The 23,466-nt window shown below is 40.8% G+C and overlaps 1 protein-coding gene across 5 annotated transcripts in view; it reads right to left on the bottom strand.

Annotated features, from left to right (window-relative positions):
- Positions 1 to 23,466, bottom strand: part of DMD (dystrophin) — a 1,674,912-nt gene that overhangs the window by 51,821 nt on the left and 1,599,625 nt on the right. For 2 of the 5 annotated variants that reach the window (XM_088028834.1, XM_028095187.2), the window contains 7 exons: positions 15,095 to 15,261; positions 12,733 to 12,844; positions 10,985 to 11,121; positions 10,231 to 10,269; positions 5,919 to 5,984; positions 4,734 to 4,799; positions 1,912 to 2,070 (listed from right to left, as the gene is read on the bottom strand). In XM_088028834.1, coding sequence (XP_087884960.1) covers positions 1,912 to 2,070; positions 4,734 to 4,799; positions 5,919 to 5,984; positions 10,231 to 10,269; positions 10,985 to 11,121; positions 12,733 to 12,844; positions 15,095 to 15,261 — 746 coding nt within the window. Of the gene's footprint in view, positions 1 to 1,911; positions 2,071 to 4,733; positions 4,800 to 5,918; positions 5,985 to 10,230; positions 10,270 to 10,894; positions 11,122 to 12,732; positions 12,845 to 15,094; positions 15,262 to 23,466 lie in introns of those variants that run through there. The other 3 variants (XM_088028835.1, XM_088028836.1, XM_028095188.2) reach the window with 3 other exon arrangements.

The raw sequence follows: 23,466 nt of genomic DNA, 5'->3' as shown, positions 1-23,466 counted from the left end.
ATTCTACTCATCATGCCAATCCCAACTTTTCCTTCTTATTTGACTCTGACCCCTAAAATAACTATAGATTTAACACAGATGGATACTAAGGAGGATCCTCAATAAAGGAGGGGGAAATGTTGTATCTACCATCACCTTCAGTGCCAGTCTTACAAATAAGGCCAAAAATAATGTTACCATTACAACCAACAAAATGTTCCGTATTGCCTCCTGGACAGTACTCATGGGACATCCTTGCTGTATTCTTAAAGTGAGGTTTTTACCAAACATTTCCTGATTACCCCCTAAGTACTCACACTGTGCTAGGAACTCTAGGGGACCATTACGAGGATGAAGACACAGTCCTTGCCCCAAAGGCATTCACTGTCTTGTTAGAGAGAGGCAATGGGAATTAACTAATAAAAAGGCGAACCAGTCAGGGAATTCTCTGAGAAAGGTTCACATGATTCAGAGAATATAGGCAAAAGATCGATTACTTCCAAATGTCGGGATCTAACAGCGCTCTATGGAAAAGATTATTTAGAGGAAGGTCATGGTGGATGGGTAGGACTCCCTCATCAGATATGGAAGGGATGGGGGTTAGTGGGTAGGCTGAGAAGCAAGCTTGAGCTTGACCCAGAAAGTGGATGAGAGCAGGATGTATTCAGAAACAGCTGCTACAGCAACGTGGCTGGAACACACAGGCACAAAGGAAGATAATGTTGTAAAAGGAAGTCAAGAGAAAATTCTGGAAGGTTTTAAGTGCCCAGCTGAAAAGCTGGATTTTTTTTTTTTTTCTAGATGCAGAAATGCAATGAAGGAAGAATGCCATGAAGGGTCCTGGTTCCGGAAAGATACACAATTCAAGTCGGTATGGAGGATTTACTGGAGGGGTGAGAAAGAGAGTAAAGAGAAGCCAACTGGATAAGGAGCATGGCCACAGGTCAGGGGTTTTAAGAGCCAGACAGAGGGCAGTGGCAGTAGAAAGCAATGGATGAATGGCAGTTCGCTTTTTCATCTTGAGGTGACCTACTCCCCCCCCCCAACCCCGCCCCCAGGGCACCAGTTCTCAGACACACTGCACTGTCTAGATTCACAGGTCTTGGTGCCTTGGGCTAAAGCGAAGAGATAAAGGTTCTTAAGTCCCACAGATTTGAGCAACTGCTCCTTTAAAGACTTGCCTGGTGGCATTTGTCTAAAGAAGGCACAGTGAGTTAGAAGTGATCATACGTAAAAGCCTTTCTTAACCAAGAGACCTGTGATATAATAAATGTAACACAAAAAATGTCCAATGATTTCTATTTTCCTGACACCACAGAGTACCCCCAGATTTTTACACCTGCGTCCTCTCTGCTGTCATTGTGAATTTTCTTCAGGCTTTTCACTTCTAGGGTTTCTATTTCTCCGCGAACAGCTTTTTCAGATGATGACTGACAACTGGAATGGTCTCACTAACCTGCTATGATGGTGAGCATTAATGATTTCCGTGTTTGAGGATGGAAAATAAGATGAATGAATTCGTTCCCAGATCCGACCAAGCCAACGAACCTACTTTCTTAAATGCTTTGAGGTAGATAATATGGCCAAATATATGTACAAATCATATAATCGTGAAATTAAAGGACTTGCTTTGTTCTTAAATTCTATTCTCAAATACATAAAGCCTCTGAAACACATGCAACAAATCAATCACCACCATTAGCATTAATTCCTTTCACCCCTAAATTCGGACTTCTTAATTATACTATCGCATTCATTCTCTTCTTGCAGGTAACAAAAAAGGAGAGAGAGAGAATCTGTAAATGGAGCTAAACAGATTATTGTAGAAAACAATTAGACACAGAATGACTAAGTGAAGATTCCTGGTGCTTTTCTATGTACGCACGTGTATGCACTCTGCATACCAATGACAAAGCTAGAAAGAAAACTCACCTGTTTTCTTCCTCAAGATCTGCTAGGATTCTCTCTAGCTCCCCTCTTTCCTCACTCTCTAAGGAAATCAAGATCTGGGCAGGACTACGAGGCTGGCTCAGGGGGGAGTCCTGGTTCAAACTTTGGCAGTAATGCTGGATTAACAAATGTTCATCATCTCTGGAAAATAAAATCAAAGGTTTTGGTTTTTTCCCCCCCTTATTTTGCTTTGGGGGTCAGGGACTCGGGTGTGAATTTAAAAATAGAAACATTTGCTCTTAACCATTAATTAGACCCCTTTTCCTATTTCTAAAGACATTTTGATACTTTTGAGGTTGTGATCTATGATCTTATTGGTGACAATTCAAAGTATTTCTTGCTCAAATTTTCAAATGAATTTGATTGGCCTATTTACATGGGCAAATGAGTAGCAGATTTACAGAAATACTGGGACTCTTATGTTGACTGTTCAACCAATAGTTAACAGATATTAAAAGACATAACAATGGCTCTATAATGCTTTTACTACCAAGCCTGTCAAGATAATCTGTTCACTAACCCACGCTCTTGTTGACAATGACCAGGAAAAATAACCCTGCAGCCTTTACAGTAATTAATATTTTTTTCAGGGGCCCACAAAGTGTTGCTTTGCTAAGCCAGTTTGAACTTACAAAAGCCATAGAGGCAAGATGGTAACAATAATGAAACTGGAGACAAATGATGGTTTCATTCAATTATTGTTCAGAGAGAAAAACAAAAACTAGAAGGAAAAAAAAAGCCACTGGGATGACTAATTAAAAGAAGACTGAGCATCTCATTCTTTAGAACAGCTTTTAAGGACTAATCTTCAGGAACAAAGAAGCAAAAGGCTTACATTTGGGGAGGCAGCTGCAATGTTTCCTTAAAACTAGGAACTCTCTAATACACAGGAGAAATTATTTTCTAAATGTATTGCTCCTAGCTCCTTAGAAGCCTGTGCACATCTAAGTTATAAGAACTTCATTCTGTTCTTAATGAGAGGCTAAGGCTCTTTGTTTCTCGTTAGATATGAGTAGGATGGTATGTTGATATTCCCCTCTCTAAGTCTTCTGAGTTGAAAAACAATTCATGTATTTAGGAAAAAAATGACTTAAATGATTTTGGTCTGTCAAGCCAGGTAATTGGTTGAGAAGGGAAAAGTTGTCTAAAAATAATTACTGGGTGTTAAAAACCAACATTTAAGTGAAGTCAACCAATCCCCCAAACAACTTCCCCAGATCTGCCCCCCAAAGATCATGGTTTTACTGTCTACTATGGAGTCAAAATGCATTTTATGTCCTCAGAATGAGCTAAAGCTAAATTTCATTTAACAATCGTAAAAAGATGTTTTACTACCTAATTTATTATCCCTCTTCCCAAATTCTGAAATTTTATTGCAAGAACTTCCTGTGTTTAATTACAACAGAGCTATAATTAAATTTCTCTTACTGTTCTCTCAGGCGGTCAATGGCAGCCATTATTATACAGATACAACTTGAAATAATTTGAATGTGCTGGAGCTTCTAATCACCAAAAGTGGTGACACAAAGAAGCAAATCATTCGGGTTGTTTACATTTGGTTGATTCTTTGGCCACATATTTTCCTGTCAAGGTATTTTATATACTAAACCTACTAATACTTATCCCCATAACTGAGAAAGAGAATGTACCACAGTTACTTTCGTTTGGGGAAAAGGTTGTTTTCGTTTTAAGTAACTCAGTCATATACAAACGACTGAGTGTCGACTTGATTCAACACTCACCTTTGCAGGTGATCACCTGTATCTGCCAGATGATTTGTTCTCATGTCTTCAATAACCAGCTATGTATATACATGCCACTAGGATATTCTTTCCCTCAGCCTAATCCTTACAAAGGCTCTTGCCTCATCGGAGTGTGACGCTGGGCTGCCACACCAACGACATGATAAATTTACCACTCCTTCTTCCCTTTGCCTAGATTCCATGACAAAGTGGTGAGACACCCGTAACTTATCGAAGTAGACACTGCTGTGCTTTGACTAGATTTTTTTCCCCCTCTCTCTAAATTACCTATTCGGTTAGCAGATCCTTATCTTTTCCTACATATTAGCTTCTTAATCGGCTCCCTCCACCTTGGGCCCTTGGTTCATGGCACTATTCCTCTGTGTTCCTCAAGGTGAACACTTCCCCAACTCAGTAAGAAAGCCACTCTTTCCCTGTTAACCATTTCTAGCATTGCGCTCTCTCTTCCCTTCTATTTGACAGGCCTGGCTTATCAGCCCACTAGACAACTTCGACCTAAATTTGTACTTCCTCTTCTGAAACCCTTCACCAGATTGCCTCACCTGATTTAGCTAGCAAAGATGCTAAATCACAAAAATCTACTACTTCGGATTCTGAAGGAAAATGCCCAACTAACCTACCAGATGGGAATACCAATGCAACCATACCAAGATTATATGTCTGCTCCCGGAGTGGAGAAAATACTACTTAGCCATCACATTTAAAAATTAATATCTAACCCCTTTAAATATCTGGCAGGTTTGGTCAAAGATTAAGCATTTCGTATAATTTCAATATTTGAGCCTATGCAACTTGTGATAATCCGGTATTAAATAAGGCCCACTGTTTTTGCTACTCTGGAATACCAGTAATGCCACATTTTGTATGAGCTCATTCCGTGTCAGGTGGTTAAGAGTCAAAGGAAAAAAAGTCAACGAATGGCTCCTTGAAAGATCAAGTGAGTCTAATGCTAATTCCTATCTTCTGCACTACCCTACCTCTAAAGCCCTCAAAGCAATTTCATCGTCAGGAACATTTTGTAAAAAGAGACAGGATACTTACATGCTCTCATTAGGAGAGATGCTATCATTTAGATAAGATCCATTGCTGTTTTCCATTTCTGCTAGCCTGATAAAAAACGTAAAAGCTCATTAAAACTTATGTGATTTCTTAGAATCTATTCAAGACCTAATCGAACATTCCTGAAAACTAAAGGATAAATCATGTCAAGAAGAGAAAGGAATCCTTCAAATTAAAGAATGTGTGTGTTGCCCTAACCATTTGAGGCAGTGAGTGGTGGACCACAGCTAGTTAGGAGCTCTACATTTATGCTATAAATTAGAAGGGAAGTTGTATTTGGTTGTTGTTTTCTTCTTCTTCTTCTTCACAAATTGATCTTGCTTTCACTGAGCAGGCTTTTGTTTTTACAAGAAAAGCTTCCCTACCAGCAAATACACTGTACCTTCACTACCCCTTGTTTTTTAAAGACAATTAAAGCTTTCCCCTGATGACAGACTTATATAGCTAGTTAATGCTTCCCACGGTTGACAAACACATTTAGCAGTTAGACTACTGATAAAGGATGGACTCATAGTAAGCTCTCTGAACAGTCTGCCACCAATTTTTACCTTCAAAAACCTCCTTCCCCTCAGACAATAATAAAATCTTCTTACCACTAAAAATTAAAAAAAGTTAACCAAACTCTTACAGACTTCTTTAACGAGCATAAGATAGCTTACAATTAGCAATTCGGTTTTTAAGCATAAAAATTCGCTGAAACACAGAGAAGGTGGGACAAAAAGTTGCACGGATTAGGAAAATTAATTATTCTTTTCTTTACAGCATCTGGTGTTAAATAAGCACGCAAATAGAAAGCTAATGCTTTCATATGCTCTAGAGAACACAGTATCATTTCTTCACCCATGGATGGTTGGTCTAGCAGTTCTCCAAGAAGGTGAGATGATTTCTAAGCCAATTCTTAAACGTGCTCCATATGCAAAACATAGCAAAGCTATCAGAAATGTTTAAAGGCCAGGATGAGGGGAGATTGTTCTGGACTAATGCTCTTACTGGTGTCCAAAAACAGCATGCAGTGGAATGGCATGCAAGTTAGAGGGCAAGTGGATTAGTAGAAATCAGACAAGATTGGGGGGAAAAAGAAAAGGTTTGTTTCAAATGATTATAGGTTAGCTTTCCTTGGTTAGTTATTTCAATCAATATTTGCCTGGCATTCAACTAGTCTCATACCTGCTAGCATAATGTTCAATGCGTGAATGAGTATCATCGTGTGAAAGCTGAGGGGACGAGGCAGGCCTATAAGGCAGAAAATGTGATTAGTCACAGATACCATCCATTAATGGAGAAAAAAAACCCCACCACACAGTCATGTTATATATATGGCCTAAAATGCTTTTCTTCTAATGCTCTGGATAATGTACACATTTGGTTGTTCCTATATCTTAGATATATCATCAACTATTTTAAATCCAAGTTTGAGAGGTAATTTCTCCTACTTCTCATTTTTTTCCCCAAAGCCATCAAAAGAGATCAAAATCTTCTCTGGAATGTTTCAATTATAGAAGGGGAGATGATCTCTTTGTGACATTTTTTCCTCCTACCTTGTCATTTCTCACATCCTATAGTTCTGAGACTACGTTGGCACTAGGTGGTTAAAAATTTTAAGTAGTGCCCCCCCCCCACGCCATTTATTAGCTGCTTTCTTACTGAATGGAAACTGTACATTTGCTTAGTACATTTACAGTCAACAATTTCAATTCCCAGGAGGCCAGGCCAGGACCTGTTAAGATCCCACACATCAAGATCTCTTGGTCTGTGCTGTTTTGTAAGGAAGTAACATGTCCACCAATTTAGTACAGTTTAGTAGCAGGACCATATTACTACTTCACAAAATAAAACTGAATGACCCACAATGATACTGTGATGTTTTAAAAAAAAGAACGACTAAATCTAATAAAATGTCACAATACCTGCAATATTTCTTAGTAGGGATACTGTGTGCTAACATACAGAGAAAAAAACTAGAGGGGAGCGTTAGCATGAATAGTCTATACGCTTTTGGGGTGTAAAACCCTACTTTTTCTTTTTAAGCTCCAGAGACTAAGAAATCTGGTAAGGTTAATATTTTCCCCACCCTTCTGTATCTGATCTGTTAATTACCCTTGAAGTTTTTATGGTATCTTTTGGATTAACCTTAGGAAAAAAAAAATCCATCCGTTCTGAAAACCAGTTTGGACTTGTGCTTTTCGGTCGTAAATGGAATAAAGTTCTCTTCCACTTCTGTCCTGACACAGAAAGCCCGTACAGAAAGGCATGGACCCAGAAGTCCACAGTAACCTATTCAGTGAGGACTGGTTTAGCCCAGCGTCCAAACAGCATTAATGGATGTGGTCAAAACACTAAGAAGAATACATTTGTTTTTACTTATATGGAAAAAAAAAACCAAACATGTAGTTATCTAGGCTTACCTAGGAAATAAGTTTGAAATCCCCATTTCTTAAAGAAGACACGCAATCCTAAAATGATTACAACACAGTATAGCAAGCAACTAGGGAACTGAGGTCTTCCTTGAGAGATAAATGTCTTATTTATGAAACCAGTGTTGTCTAGGTCAAGTGTCACTCTAATCCAATTTGTAATGAACTACAAAGACCTTTAAGCTGTCATGAGGAAACAAGGATGGCCACCCAATTTACTAGGCAGATCCAAAGATTTCCGTGTGAATCTTCGCTCTAGTTTGGTAGAGTTCACATCATTTCTTAGAACCCTGGAATAGTGCATTAGAAAAATGCTAAGGTTTGTTTTAAAATATTCACTGCAGGTCAAAATAATTTAGTACTTGGATTATTTGGATTATAAGCCCTATCTTCTGGAACAAACCAATTTTTCATTTACACACTTTTTCTCATTTACATACTGCTGATAAGCTAAAAGCCTACCAGGAAGAAAACGGTTAAGTGTTTTCCTTTTCAATGGTTGCTACCTTGGCAGTGTACAGAACAAAGAAAACCTGAGACCTTTGAGCATAACTATACCAAGAAAACTAGGCATGTAAATCCAAAACACTTTAGTAAAATCTTATACAGAAAATATTATGCAGCACTTTAATTCCTAGCCTTGAGGCTAATTCCATGTGATTTTTGTTACTAAGTAGCACCTAACAGAGCATGCATAAGCACAAGAATTCCTAAAAAAAAAAAAAAAAAAAAAAGTATACTAAAGGAGGTACCTCTTAAACCAGAAAATGAGCCAAAAGGGAGCCCTGTTCAGAGAAGGCGCATTTAAAAAACCAAGAATAAGTAGAAAACCACTTAGTCCAGAAACAAAACTAAATGCAAAGCCTTCTGAAACACTTTTCCGAGAGATGGTAAGAACACTGTTCTCCCTTCCTACTTCCTACACACAAAACGATATACCCAGAAGGATTAGTCCTGTTATTACTAATGGCCAATTCCATCCCCACCCACCACCGGTTTCTCTTTTGTGAAAACTCCATTAGTAAGTTTTCATGCGTTTACGTTTCAAAGCAGAAGAGCTCAAAGGATACTGTTTGTCTCATTTCTGGACAAACAATATAAAAGGCTTAGGCTAGATTTAGTTTTTAAGAAAAATACGACAAATACAGGTAAGTAAGGGTTTCCGCTGAGGAAAAACGAAAGATCTGTATGTCAGTCAACGTTCAAATTCTGTGATCCACATGAGAATCTGTTAACATCAGAGGGAATTCTTGCAAAATTAAGCCACCTCAGGACCTGGTTCTTCTGTCTAAATAGGAGAGCTCTGCAATATATTTTATAAATTATTTAAAATCCCCTGAGTAAAGACTTTAATAAAAATGCTGGTATTAAAGAAATAGGGACCATAGCCTGCTGGGTCTGGTTTTCTTCCTCAAAAGGATAATTTCCCACTATTTCTGAATAATTGAGCAGACTTTTTATAAAAAAGGCAAAGTGATTCTATGTTTTAGTTTCTAGAGGAAGATATTTTAATATAGGATGTCATTAATTTGATAGTTCTTCAAAGTTGAAGACAAACACCCTCTACTTAAAATAAGTGACATTAAACTCACTTGTCATGTTTTTTCTCATTAGTTGATGTATTCAATAAACATTTTTTTTCCATTCAAGGAACTGTTATTTTTTGCTTATCATTTTGTGTTACCTCCATCCATGCATTTTTAAAGTTATTCTGTAGCACATTTGCCTTTTGGATATTTCAACTGGCTAAAACTTATTCCAACACAGAATAAATCCATTCGCTTAGTGAGGATTTCAGTCCATCAGTTTGTTCTGAAGTTTCTCATTTAGGAAAGGGTCAAACTTCTATAAATAAATAAACTACCCGGGTTAGGGAAAACAATTACCTATGAATAGCAAAAAACCAGAACTGAATCTAAATAACTCCCCTTGATGAGTAAAAAAATCAGGTATAGGTACTGTATCTCAAAATTAAGGGGCACAATAATGCAGCTTTAACAAAGAAAGGGACACCTTACAATTCTTTTAGGCCAATAAAGACTTAAAATAAACCTCAATGAATAACTTGCATTTATCACTACAGGATTTTTAAAAAAGGATATACTTTAAATTAAATTACACGGTGGAACAATAAAAGAGACCCAATAAAAATAAATCGAGTTCTTCTAAATTGGTCATTTCCTTCTCTATATAATAGAGCTGTCTGACTTTAAATAAATATTTTAATAAAGTACGCTCTGAAATAACAAAACTTTGTTATAAATACTCCACACGATGTAACTTTAAAACAATGCATGCTTTGTTTACTAATATGTAAATCACCGACTCCCCAGAGTTTTCTAATAACATCATAAACCCTAAGATAAACCAATTATCTGTTGGTATCTAATATTAGCATTATTCACATACACCAGTAGTGCAGAGTATACTTTCCTTCCAGTGTAAATGTGTAACTATGAGCTGAATATTTAGTTTGGAGAGGAGAGGAAAGTGAGTTTAGTTCAAAACTGAGAAACTCATGTGTATGTGTGTATAAAGATTAGTCCGGTAGCATGATAAGAAGTACACACACCTGACTGAAATTATTCCATCAAACTCCACATCCTACTATAAAACAAATTCTGCTGATTTTTAATGGTCCACTTGTAACAGGCCCTAAAGAACAAACCATCATCCTTTTGAAAGCCCTGAAGTATTGAATCTCAAAAAATATGGCTCAAGAATGTTATTATGCAATCAGAGGAGCTTATCACGGAAGAATACGTAAACGTGTCTCTCAGGAATAGAACTAACAACCCATTCGTTTCTTTGATGACTGACTCCAGGCCAGGATGTCTGCTGGTTAAAGCCTGACCAGGTAGGGACCCGGAAACCTCACTCTGATTCTCCCGCTCTGTGGTGGATGGCACTCTAAGTGTCTTACCGCGGGAAGAAAAAAAATGAAATGAAGGAAGGGAAATTAATGTATCCTTAAAAACCAAACCAAACCAACAGAACAAAAAAATTGTCAAATCAAGCAAGCAAATGTGTTGGTGGTAGCAGCCCCCTTCAGCAGAAGTACTCACGCAGAATCTACCGGCCAGAAGTTGATCAGAGTAACAGGACTGCAAAACAAAAAATGAGGTGGTGAAGAGAGACACAGGCAAACTCAGCCACAAGAAAATAAATAAATAAATAAATAAAAATAAATGAATTAATTAATTAAAAAATACTGCGAGGTCAAAATAAATAAAATCCAACCAATTAAGTATGAAACATGAAAGCAACAGCCAAACAAAGGTGGAGAGTGAGGTGAAAGAAAAACAAACAAGTGTGCGATTGCCATCCGTTATGGGAAACACGAGAAGGTTGCAGAGAGGTGGAGATACCATTTTGATCATGAGAATCATTGCTACTTACTGTGAAGAAACTTCCTGTGAGTGTCTTTTCTTTCAAGGAGATAAAAGCAACTAGGTATGACCACACAATCAGATACAAAAAGACAGACGCCTAGTGATTTGTGAGGGAGGAAGACCGAAATGAAAGACTGGAATCACTCATTTGTAAACAGTCCCATATTTCTTATAAGGGAATTAGTAGCTGTCGTGTAGTTTCTTTCCCTGTGAGATCAGGTTTCACTTTTGGAACAGGTAGGTGTCACGGGACAACTAACGTGGGAAAATGGCAATTGACCATCAGCTTGTTTTTCTCTTTTCGGCTAAAGTAAATCTAAAGAAATAGGAGAGACTGTTTGCATTTGGGAGTGAAGGAGGGCATTCAGCTGAGAGGAGCTCAAATATATGTCAAATGAGAGACTGCTTTGCGCTTGCCACTACTCACGTTTCCATGTTGTCCCCCTCTAAGACCGTCTGCACTGGCAGGTAGCCCATTCGGGGATGCTTCGCAAAATACCTTTTGGTTCGAAATTTGTTTTTTAGTACCTTGGCAAAGTCACGAACATCTTCTCCCGATGTAGTCTGAAAGGGAAAGTGCACTGAGCTCAGACCTACAAAGGTACGATCTCAAGGTAAAAGAGTACTCACTCCAGTGCTCTGCTTCAGGGCACTTGTTCCGTAACTGAAGAGACACAGTGGGGGTCAAGAGCCAAGTCTATGGACAAAAACCGGGCCGGGCGTAGGAGTAACTAGTAGGGCTCACTTGGGCAAGTTATTTACCTCTCCAAGGCTCCGACCGCCTGTAAAATGGCGGCAGTAATACCTCAACAAGTTGTTATGGCGAAAAACAAGTGTAGCAACTATGAGGGCTACTCAATCAATGGGAGTTTGTAGAACTCTTAAAGTTGACCTTAAGTTTGGCCACACTTGGCAGTATTTTAAAAATGATTCTGTCCACAGCGATGTCACGTTTCACCCACTGAGTATCATTCTATTCACTGCGTGGCTCATTCTCCATCACTGACTGCCTTTGCAAGAGGAATCCAAGTGAGAGAGACAGTGAAAGACCTGGGTCAATGCTCTGATGACGGAAGAGAGAAAGAAGAGCATAAAAGTTCGAGAGCAGAGCTTCTCAAACTTTGCTGCGCATGGCATCCACCTGCAGATCTTGCGAAAATGCAGGATGGATTTACAAAGACAGGGGCGGGGCCTGAGCTTTTGCATTTTTTTTAAAAGATTTTATTTATTTATTCATGAGCGACGGGGGCGGGAGAGAGGGAGAGAGGGAGAGAGAGAGAGAGAGAGAGAGAGAGAGAGAGAGAGAAAGAAGCAGAGGGAGAAGCAGGCTCCCAAGGAGCAGGGAGCCCGATGCGGGACTCGATCCCAGGACCCGGGGATCATGACCTGAGCCGAAGGCAGACGCTTAACCATCTGAGCCACCCAGGCGCCCAGAGCTTTTGCATTTCTAGTAAGCTCCCAGGTAATGCCAGTGCCACGGAGCAGGCATTGAATAGCAAGCAGCTAGTGTTTAAAGAACATCACATTGACACCCATGTGTGTCTGACCACCAAGTCTATGTCCTTTCCATGTCACCAGCGATTCTTTCAAAGTTCTGTGAGCCAATGAACACTTCCCCAAAACAACATCTTGGGAAAAAGCTCCACCTCCTAATTATAGAGCCTTGCGCAAATTATTTAACCTTAAGACCTCAGAGTCCTCATCTGTAGGAAGGAGATAATAATAATACCTACTTCACAGAGTAGTTTAAAAGGCAAAGGCACACGTATATACATGTATATTGTATATATACATGTACAAATAGTCAAAAAAATAAATAAAAATAAAAGGCAAATGCCTAGCATGAGTTAAGCAAGACTGACTGAAAGCAATGGATAATAGATTCAGAGGAACCCCACATCACCCCCTACCCCAACACCCAGCACCTCCCCAAGGCCATAAAACGTGTCCACACAACTGCTAGGGCTGTGCAAAACCAGTGTGAAAACGTCTTCTCAGCACCACCCCACGCACTAGGATCAAGTAAATCTGGAGCCTACAATGAGGAGCCACTTTAGCTGGGGAACATCCGGGGAACTCATAAACCCCAGCATCACACATCATCTGCAATACTGTGCAGAAGTGAAACTCCTTCCAGGTGAGCAAATTCTCACGCCAGGGAGGCATCTGACTTACCGGAGTGCAGTATTCCACCATGGGATAGTGCATTTTATGGCCTTTTGCAACTCGACCAGAAAAAAAGCAACTTTGGCAGATGTCATAGTTAAAGTGCTTTAGACTCCTGTACCTGGTGAAAAACAAAAACAAACACATATGTATTTCTTCAAATCCAATTCCCAAAGAATGTTCTTTAGTAAACCTTCTTCCACATGGTCTTAATTCATGAAACAAAATGCAACGTTCATTAATCCCACAGGTAAGTGATTAACTTCCTCCATCTATAGATCTCTGGTGCTTCTCCTTCAGTATCAAAACATTTTGGCAGGAAGACTATCCTATAAACGTATGGAAGGAGGGAAGAAAACTTCAGCTCTCATTTAACCTCCACGAGGAACCCTTTCAGATTAAGTAGGAAGATACTGGCAACCTTCCAGTCTTTTGAAGACCAAACGCAAGATTTTGAAAGAACTTCCAGGAGAGAGAGAGATGGATGCACTGCAGGCCCCCTACCCATTCTGGGGACAAACATTTTTCTGAAGCAATTATTTTCAAAACAATTTATCAAGAGGAAGCAATTTCACAAAATACAGGCAAAAGAAACAAGGACTCTCACTGAAAATGCTTCTTGCTTTAATCACATTTTCTGATTGACTGGCACGATTCACTTCCAGGTAGTTACTCGGATGATCTCTTTTATGTCTCTCTCTTCAGAACCGCCCCCCCCCCCGCCGCCGCACCACCACGTTACCCACAAATGATAAGTGAAGCCCCAAGAAAAGACAAACTGGGGCTGGCTGAAAGCAGCTGTAATCTGTAAGTACGGGCTGGTACGTCCGCCCCCATTCTCAGCAGACGCTATTATTTCCTATTCTCCCTGCCTTTTGCTTTCTCAGATAAGAATGCTAGCCAATTCAAATAAACATATTCCTTCTACCACATATGGAGATGTGGGGAAAAAGCTACCTTTTTTAGATCCCAACCATCTTTTGAGAGGGGGAGGAAGAAAGAGAAGCGCCGCTTCCCAAAATAATCTAATTCGATAAGGGCAAAAGAAATAAAGGCAACATCACTCTCAGATCCTCCAAAGCACCCCCGTTTCCTATTTTGTGAAACCTCCCCCTGCACATCAATCTCACTGGCTAGGCAGGGAAGCTGAGAGCAGAAAGGTAAGCGTTGGAACACAGTCCCCTGCGGTTTCCCCTCCCCATCTCCCCTGTCATCGTTTATACCGGCCAGAAACCAGGAAGGAAGGAAAACTGTGTCCTTTGTGAGCACTGTCTACTCAGGGTGGTCTAGCTAGGCTTTAGGAACCTCTAACGGTTTTTGCAAAAACCTCTTGGTCACAACATGAAGTACAGAAGGACAAACCAGGGGTAAAAGAGGAGTGAATACAAAGCACACGAATGGTACGAAGCAGTTATTACGAAGCAGAGAAATAAAACAAGTCTGAGCAGAACTAGAGAAAGAGTACTTACGTAGCTGTTAAGTGGATTCTGAATAGGCACAGACCATATAGCTAGTTGAGAACTGGACGGCTGAGTCACTGCTAGGGAAACCCAGATGTTGATCCAGATGTTGAAATACAGCCTCATTTCAAAATCTGGATTTGGGATTCTTGTTCGGTAAGATTAACAATATCCCCTCTCTCCCAAAACAGGTCACCGAGGCTGAAGATTTAAGAGCCAACTGCTTTCCGTGACATTTTTAAGAATATCAGAATAATAACCTGCTATGCTTCCTATCTCTTTCCCTTTTAAATTTATAAAGAACCTTTCCCTCTTTTTAGCTGCTTTGTGAAATTTTCATTTACTTGCATACTTTATATTCCCTTAGAAGTTCATTAGGATACTAGGCAAAGAGTGTAATCAGATTCACCGATCAAGAAGTACGTTCTGGGTTGCTTGAAACAATTCTTGTGAGTTCAGGGAAGAAGAATGGGACAAAGTGAATAAGAAACTGAGCTACCACGACAGGTCTCCCCAAACAAAACCATCTCTTAGTCTTAGAACTGATTCCTAGAGAATTTCTAGCAAAAGGAAAAACAAACAAACAAACAAAAAAACCCAAAGAGATGGTTAACACCGTCTGGCCCCGGGAAGGAGGTGGCGCCATGAATCAGCATTCCCCTGCCACAGAGGTATCTCCGAGGAGGCAGGCGGTCAGTCGGTCCTGCAGAGCTCCACAGTGAAGGTGCAAAGGGCCACCTGCCTAATGAGTCAGAGCCACCAAACTAGCCCGGGGACCAGGGCAGTCACTTGGGAAAGGAACAAACTGACAGCAACTGGCACAGGAGATAAAAGATCAAGTCCGAAAAAGGTGAGAGACACGAAGAAAAAAAAAAAACAAAAAACAATGCCATTTGGCGGGTTCCCGATACCTGAATCCGATGATGGGACACTCCTTGCAGATGTTGCACTTGGCCTGGTGCTTGGCAGTCTCCGCAGCAGCCACCCGGTGCAAGACGGGCAGCCACACCATGGACTGGGGCTCCAGTCGCATCCAGTCTAGGAAGAGGGCTGCTTCGATCTCAGGCTTATTATTAGCCTGTGCAGGACAGGAGGAAAAGCGAAGGGGGGTGGGGCACGGGGCAAGAAGAGAAAGAAGGGGAGAAAGGAAAGGAGGCACACGTCAGTACAGACCGGACATTAAGAAATTCAGAACAGTGGTGGTGCAATGAGACCCACTTTTCACAGCCTGTTTCTGCCAATGTCCCCCTCGCAGCCACACGAGCCACCTACCCCCTAAGGCTTGAGTAACCTGCCATTACTCTGTTCGGCTGCTAGATGACAAGAAAGCGAAGCAAAACCAACACGTGGAGAAAGGCGAGCAAAATACACACCTGTGCCTCGACACTCCCTTTAGCTCCAGTTTTGGGACAGATACATAAGAGTGAGACAGAAGTAAAATGCCGAGTGTTTATCGATAACGTTTCAAAGAAGGTTAAGGAAAAACCAACTCAGGAATTATTGATTCCTTGTTTTTTTCCTAGACAATCTATTTCTCAGTGTTTCATGGAAACATAATGAAGAGGCTCTAAAAAACATTGGGTCCTGGAGCTTCATTTTACAGACGAGAAAACTGAGACACAGATGAGGGAGGTAGCTTTTCAAAGGCCATACAACAGACTAGGAGCTGAGATGGTCCTAGAACCCAAACCTCCTGGTCTACTGCTGTTTACTTGTTAACCCTACAAGATGGCGTCTTAATTTTTGTGTGTTGTTAGATTGACCAATATATTGGCTACTTTGTTTTTCTTCATTGCTTCTTTCGTCTCACATTTTCCATCTGGGATCCCTTCTGCCTAAGTATATCCTTTAGAATGTTCTTGTAAAGAGCCATGTTGGAGGAGAATTTCTCAGGTTTTGTTTGGTCTGAAAAATCTCCTTTTTAAATCCATATTCTTGACAGCTATCCACATTGGGTATAGATTTTTAGACTGAAAAGGTTTCTTTTTTCTTTTTTTGGTTTTGTCTCTTTTTATTTTGTTTTAGCACACTGAATTATTATTTCACTTTTATTTTACTTTCTCTGTTGTTACTGTAAAGAATTGTCCTTGGTAAAGCAGACTATTGCTCCTTTGAAGGTCATCTGTTTCTAGGGTTTATTTATACTTTTTTAGTATTCACTGGGCTTCTTGAATCTTTAGCGTCTCTGGTCAGCTCTGGAATCTTCTCAGTCATGACCTCAACAAATAATGCCTCATCTCCATTTCCCCTCTGTTCTGTTTACAGAAATCTATTAGATAAATGTTAGACTCTCTCAACCTGACCCATGTTGGTCTGCATAGGCCCTCCTTGTGCTTCATTTCTAACAATCCCTTCTATCTATTTCTCTCTTTGGTAGCATCCAGTCTGCTGTTAAGCCCAAACAGTAAGTTTTAAATTTTGGTTGTTGTACTTTTTAACATCTACAAGTTCTATTTGGTCATTTTTAAGGTCAGTTCTACAAAGTCTGTGGCTCCCTGCAGATATTTTTCTTTTTTTTTTTTTAAGATTTTATTTATTTATTTGACAGAGAGAGACACAGCGAGAGAAGGAACACAAGCAGGGGGAGTGGGAGAGGGAGAAGCAGGCTTCCCGCGGAGCAGGGAGCCCGATGTGGGGCTCGATCCCAGGACCCTGGGATCATGACCTGAGCCGAAGGCAGATGCTTAACGACTGAGCCACCTAGGCGCCCCCAGATATTTTTCAATCTTAGCTATTATTATTTTTTTAAACAGAGTAAACATGGTTTTCAAAAAACCATCTGTCTATTGATTCTGAAGTATGAAATTACTGTGGGTCTGTTCCTGCAGTCTGCTGTTTCTGCTGGTTCTCACTCACCTTGGGTTCTTGGGTGCTTACATTTTTTTTTTATTATATACTACATTGACCTTAAAAAAAAATCTTCTGGAGATACTTTGAGCCCTAGAATGCAAGTGCTTTCTACAGAGAAGATGTTTGTTTGCTTTTGCCAAGAACCAGAGAACACTGCCAATTCCAAGACCGATTGAAACTGAACATAGGGAAGGGTTATTTAGTATCAAACAAGTAATGAGTATCTACACTGCAAACCCATGTTGCTTCTCTTGGAATGTGGTTCGCTAATGAGGAATCTGTTCCTACACTGCAGACAGGCAATAGGGCTTGGACTGAGAGGTCATTTGGCTTGCAAAGCTCACCACTTCAGCACTAGTCCAGCCGTTACCCCTGATCATAAATTTAACAACATTATAATGAGCTATTTGACCTTGAATTTCCTAGCTGCAAAACGCTATCAATCCGAGGTACTGATCAAAAGCTTTTGTGGAGGAGCACTTTCCTCTGTGCAGAGTGCCATCACAGAGGCACTCTGTGGAAAATTGGGGGAAAAAAATCATGGAACCTAAAGATGAAAGGGACCATGCAAGTGAACTCATCCTTTTGGAATGGCACCAACTCTTATGTGATGCCACTGTGTTCTTAGAGCCACCATATAAACGTCAGCCGTACCAGGGAGCCAACCTCCTTAATGGATGATCTTGAATGCCTGAGCAGAGGTACCCCTGTCAAAAGTACTTCATCACACACAGCTGAAATCCAAGAGCAGAGCGGAGGCTGTAGAATCCAACCACCAACAGTTCAAAGCCCAGCTCTGCCATTTACTGGCGGTGTGACCTTGGAGAATTAAATTTACCTCTCTGGGTCTTACTTTTCCTCTGCCTTGAGATGGAACTATGAATAGCACCTGCCAGATAGGGTTGTTTTAAGATTTAAACGAGTTAAAGGAAAGGTGCGTGGAACAGTATCTGGCACATAGCAAGAGCCACACCCGTGTGTGCCACTGTTACCCTCACTGTTGTTGTCCGTCCCACCAGAAACCCAGAGGGTCGCAGGGTTTGCGGAGCCTTTTCAATATTCTACCTGAGTGGTCATGTCTGTCCCATGCCTCTTCATTCCTATTCCTTTTATTTTTAAAGATTGTGTTTATTTGTTTGAGACAAAAAGAGGGGGAGAGGCGGGGGGGAGGGGGAGGGGGGAGGGGGGGAGGGAGAGAGGGAGAGAGGGAGAGAGGGGGGAGAGGGGGAGGGGGAGGGGGAGGGAGAGGGAGGGGGAGAGAGAGAGAGAGAGAGCGCGCGCACAGACCCCACGCTGAGCGCAGAGCCCGACCTGGGGCTCGATCTCACAACCCTGAGATCATGACCTGAGCTGAAACCAAGAGTCAGACGCTCAACTTACTGAGCCACCCAGGCGCACCGCTCCCCGCCTCATTCCTTTTATTTCTCATAGGACATGCCTTGGTTTGCCACTGTCCTTTAGAAGACTACTCTCCAAATATGATCTGTTGGGAATGAATGGTACCTCCACTTGTCCAGACAGTAGGATTGGATGACTTTCTTTTGTTTTGTATTCTAAGCTCACACAGGGTTTCCACTCAAGTAAAATCTCTGGGTCAGTGCTTCCCAGTGCATCCAGCAGATCAGTCATCCAACAAAGTGCTTCATGAAAAGAAGGTCAAATTAATTACGGAAACACTGCACATTATATCTGCCTCTTAAAATGCTTAATGAATGTTAACATATTAAAAGCTGAGAAGGTTGTTGGTCAAGAAACACGTTAAACTTTGACCTCAGGATTTCCCACACTAATTATTCAGTGATCCCAACACCTTTATCTTTTTTTTTTCTTTTTTAAACTTTTCAGGCTTATGAACAGCACAAAGTACTAATGCTGTGGCGGGTATAATGGGAAATGCTGTTCTTGGCTGTTTCCGGTGATTCCTCTACTCTCTGCTTGTTCATCTGGGATCAGTTTCTTTCACGTTCATCAACGATTTCCCGTGAGTCTGAGCCCACTGCACAAATGCAGCAAACTTGCAGAATCCTGACTCTCACAGCCAACAGCCAAGCCGTTCTTCCCCACTTTGCGTAATTTTTACATTTTTAAAACTTACTTCTTTTTAAACGGTTTTTACATTTGAAAACATGTGTTCTGTCCTCATCAAAAAGTCCCTGGTGAAAGTATCAAGCAGGCCAAGGTCAAACAGGAGCCACACCGCGACACCTCGCAGCTCAGCTCCACAGAAACCCAGCCTTCAGCCTTCAGCCTTCAGCCTTCTCTGGTCAAACTTAGGCCTCCTGCCGGTTCTGTCACCGTGCAGGCTCCTGCACGCGTTTCTCTATCTTGTACACAAAGACACAATGATAAGATTGTGTCAAAGGAACCACAAGTTTCAGCTACAATACGTCCTATGACAATCTCCTGCTCCATTGGTCTAGAAACTAACTTTATCAAAATAACCCTTTCTAGCGAGGAGACAAGCCAGCACAGACAGTAAACTGAAAAACATTACTAAGTCATTCCTATTTGAAACATGGATCTACTGTGGCTTCATCTGAACCTATATATTTTTTTTTTTTCTGACTGAGGCTGAAATGAGAGTTTGTTTAATGATGAATTAATAGATACCGTGTAGAGCAAAAATTCAGGCTTAATACAGGAAGCGTGGTAAGAAGAGAAAGCTTCTAATCATTCCAGAAGATGGAAAGTCAAAATCCGACCATGAGTCAGCAACAAATGTAGGTGGAAAAACATAAAAAAGCAAAAAAGCAACGCCATGACTATGATGTATAACTGAAAGCAAGCAGGGAGAGGGTGAGGAAATGGCCTCATGACCCTCAGCACTGTTCAAACCCGCCTTAGAAAATGCGGTGGAGTTCTGGGGACTACAGCTGACCCAGAATTCAGAGAAGGCTTGGCAGAAAGGCACAAGGATAATTAAAGGGTTTGAAAGACCTATGAGAACAGTTTAAGGGAATTGGGATTATTTAGCCATGAACAAAAAAAGAGAACGAGCAAGAAAGAGTGGCTGAAGGGGCAATTTAATAACAGTTTTCAATTATGTGAATGGCTCTTGCATTGGGGCCTGTGACCAGCTGTTCGATCCCTCCACTGAGGACAGAACAAGAAGGGACAGGCTTAACCAGCATGAAGAATTTAGGCTGTAACTCATACAGAACTTCCTGATGCAGAGCGTTGTTAAAGCATTAGGGTGAATTACCCAGGGAAGCTAGAGAATGTTCTCCTCTTTCAAAATACTATAGATTCTCTTGTGTTTAAAGGTTGGAAATTCTCAAGGTTCTTCCTCGCTCCTAGGATGTAAAATCTATCACTTTGGCTCTTTTAAAACTGCTCACCGATGCCAACTGACAGCACTGAAGACAAGATATGGGGATCCACATGCTCTTTTTGTGTCAATCTTTCATTTTTACTACAAACCATTCTGTATCCTAGTGGTATATTCCCTCTCCTTTTGTCTGGCAATAAAGAAGGAAAGAATTAAAAGCCAGGCAAGCTTCTATAAAGAGCTAACGGTACTAAAACTAAAACCCAGCTAAAATGACATCTTGGCCACTCTAGAAAAAATAAATAAGGACAGACTGGCACAGGAGGAAGCTGTTGAGGACAAAAGACAGGGACGATGGCAGTGAAGGGACATTATCCTTTTAGGTGCCATTATTTTTTGACCAATGGAGATGGTTTCTCTCGGTATCAAGGATGACCTTGCCCTCTCCCCTAAACGCCACTTTCAAACCATCTGAGCAAAAACTCTTGGAACAGGCCATTTGGCCCCGGGTTTTGTCTTGTTTTGGTTTCTGGGTTTTTTTTTTTGCCAAGACTCTTTTTGCCTTCTCCATGGCAGGCGTAGACAAAGAGCAAAGATATCCCAGCTCCGTGCATTGCGAGAGTTGCAGTTACGGAAGGATCTTGGGAGCCCATTCCGTCTCTGTTGGGCCTCACGCATCAGCAACTGTCCACAGCTGGGAGGCCAGGGAAGGAGGCCGTCATCAGGACTGCTGCTCCGTCACAGCAGATGGCAGGTGAGGCCAGACACAAGTGCCATCTTAACAAGGCCCGCAAACAGTGACAGGAATCCCAGTATCTGGACGTTCAAGCCAAAAGATGTCACTACCAAAATAATCATTTCAAAAGGCATGACATACCAAGTTTGGAGTTGGGGGATTTGCCCCAGGATTCAGAATTACTTTTGGGTTTCTTTCACGTTATGCTTCCCATAAACCCTGAGGCACTAAAGGACCAGGCCCCACATGGCTGCCAGGGAGTCAACGTGAACACTCCCTTTTCTGTCAGGATTATAGTATCCGTTCGTGGCTACAGACGAAATGCAACGGGAAGATTTCTGAGCAAGCCCCACACCCCAGCTGCCATCAACACATACATTGTATTTTTAAGAGAAGGCAATTAAGCCTCTCAACTTTGAAGTTTTTGAAAAAGCATGTCAATGCTTAATCAACTGGGAAAAAAAACCGTTTAAAGTAAACGTTATGCAAGAGACTGTACCCAGTAGTTCTCAGATGATAAAAAACGAACTAACCACCAAAATAAAAAAAGAAAATACTTGCCCAAACCTAAAGACAGGAACTAGGTTTCCATCCCCAGCCCCCCGCCCCCCGCCAGTAAAAGTTTGCGGAACTGAACGAAGAGACAGGAATTAAGCTGCAGGGTGATCACAATAAATAAAAGGAAGGATTAGAGTATGTGAATGAGGTTAGAATTTTTAAAAAAAACTGCCGAGTCATCCTGAAAGAGCAACAAAATTAAACCTAGAAGGTTGTCTAAGGAGAAAACAAAATAAGTAATTCTCAAACTGTCTCAAGTTTACTTTTAAAAACTTCCTCAAGTAAATGTCCCTCTGTCGGTTTGTCTGTTATTATATCATACACCAAAGGGCTAACAGCCTCTTTCTAAATTTGGAGGATATGTTTAGAATGATCTGGCTTCAAGTATGGGAATATACAGACTTCACACTGGGAGACTCTGCAGGGAATCTCCCAGGTAGGCAGCCATGCTCTAGGTCAGTGGTTCTCAAGTTGAGACAGTTCTGTATCCCAGAGGATATCTGACAATGTCTGGGGACATTTCTGGTTGTCACAACTGGAGGGAGGGATGTTACTGGTGTCTAGTACATAGACACCAGGATCCTGCTAAATATCTGACAGCGCACAAGACAGCCCCCTCCAACTAAGAATTATCTGGGCCTGTCAGTAGTGCCAAGACTGAGAAACCCCGGCCTAATGTTCACGTCTCACATTACCATGGTTCATCTGTCAAAATTCAGAAACCGACATGGAGACACGGTGTTAACGGAGTGCCAGACGTCCCTGGGAGCCCCGCAGGGCACCTAACAAGCAAATAGCTATCCTCTACAACACAGAAATGGAGAAGCCATGATAGGCCTGTTCCACTATTAATTGGGAGATAAAAGCCACACTGGTTAATAGATCATGAAGAGAGGAAAGAAAAAGGACCAAGAAAAAAAAACCAAAAACAAAAAACCCCGAGCTAGAGGTCACAAGGGAACTTGCTAAAATCGCGGACTTGGATTTGAAATCAAGCTGCTTCTCAAAGAGACAACCCTGTGCCGTATTTAATCATGGCAAATAATTATCCCAATCAGCTAGGGTACGAGAGAGTGTGTGTGCGCACGTCTGCATGCAGGTATGTTGTCATTTCATTTAATAGAGTATTATTATATATGTAATTATAGATATAACAAATATATGTTTATATATTTGTTAAGTTTTTATGTCATATTTATTATATAATCATAGAAATAATTAAATATATAAATGTTGAATACATTCATACGCATGAATAGAATTCCTAAACAGTCTTACTGACAGAAAAAGGTAAATTTATGGAAAACACCAGGACAAACCAAGGAGTTTTTTGGGTAAAAGTTTCATCTCTCCTTCCTGGCCATTTTCATTTGTTGTTCCATTAGTAAAATGTCCCCTTCATAAATCCCAATCACCATTTCAGTATCGCTACCGCTGTTAACAGATAAAGGCATTAATAACTCACAACCCAACTTTTCTGGTCCTGATTGTGAAAAGCTTGTGTTTGGAAAGATTTGCTAAATTTAAACTGATCAAAACTGTTTTGTGAATTAGTGTGTACACAAAGGCTTTAAAACTACAAGGAGAAAGGCTAGCCACGGTCAGATGGTATAGGACAGGCAGTTCCTGGCTGTTCCCAGAGCTGTTATTACAATTTCTTTAACAACCTCTAAATCTACCAAGGGCATCAGTGGAATATTTTACATAAGAGAGAAGTCTGCACTAGGAACGAACATAAAAGGAGGAACAAGAACAAGTTGTAAAGAATATTAATGACTCTTCTTCCAAACAATCCCAATTTTTATGAAAATCAAATGCGTGATAAAAAAGTCTCCTATAAAACTATATAAAACTTGCATGTAACAAATAAA

This window comes from Eumetopias jubatus, unplaced genomic scaffold (genome assembly GCF_037043125.1).
Source record: "Eumetopias jubatus isolate StellerSeaLion01/CBP00866 unplaced genomic scaffold, mEumJub1_p1.0 scaffold_11, whole genome shotgun sequence".
In the NCBI taxonomy this organism is placed as follows: Eukaryota; Metazoa; Chordata; class Mammalia; order Carnivora; family Otariidae; genus Eumetopias; species Eumetopias jubatus.
Note: the sequence above shows the minus strand (reverse complement) of the source record. Positions and strands in the feature narration are given on the sequence as shown.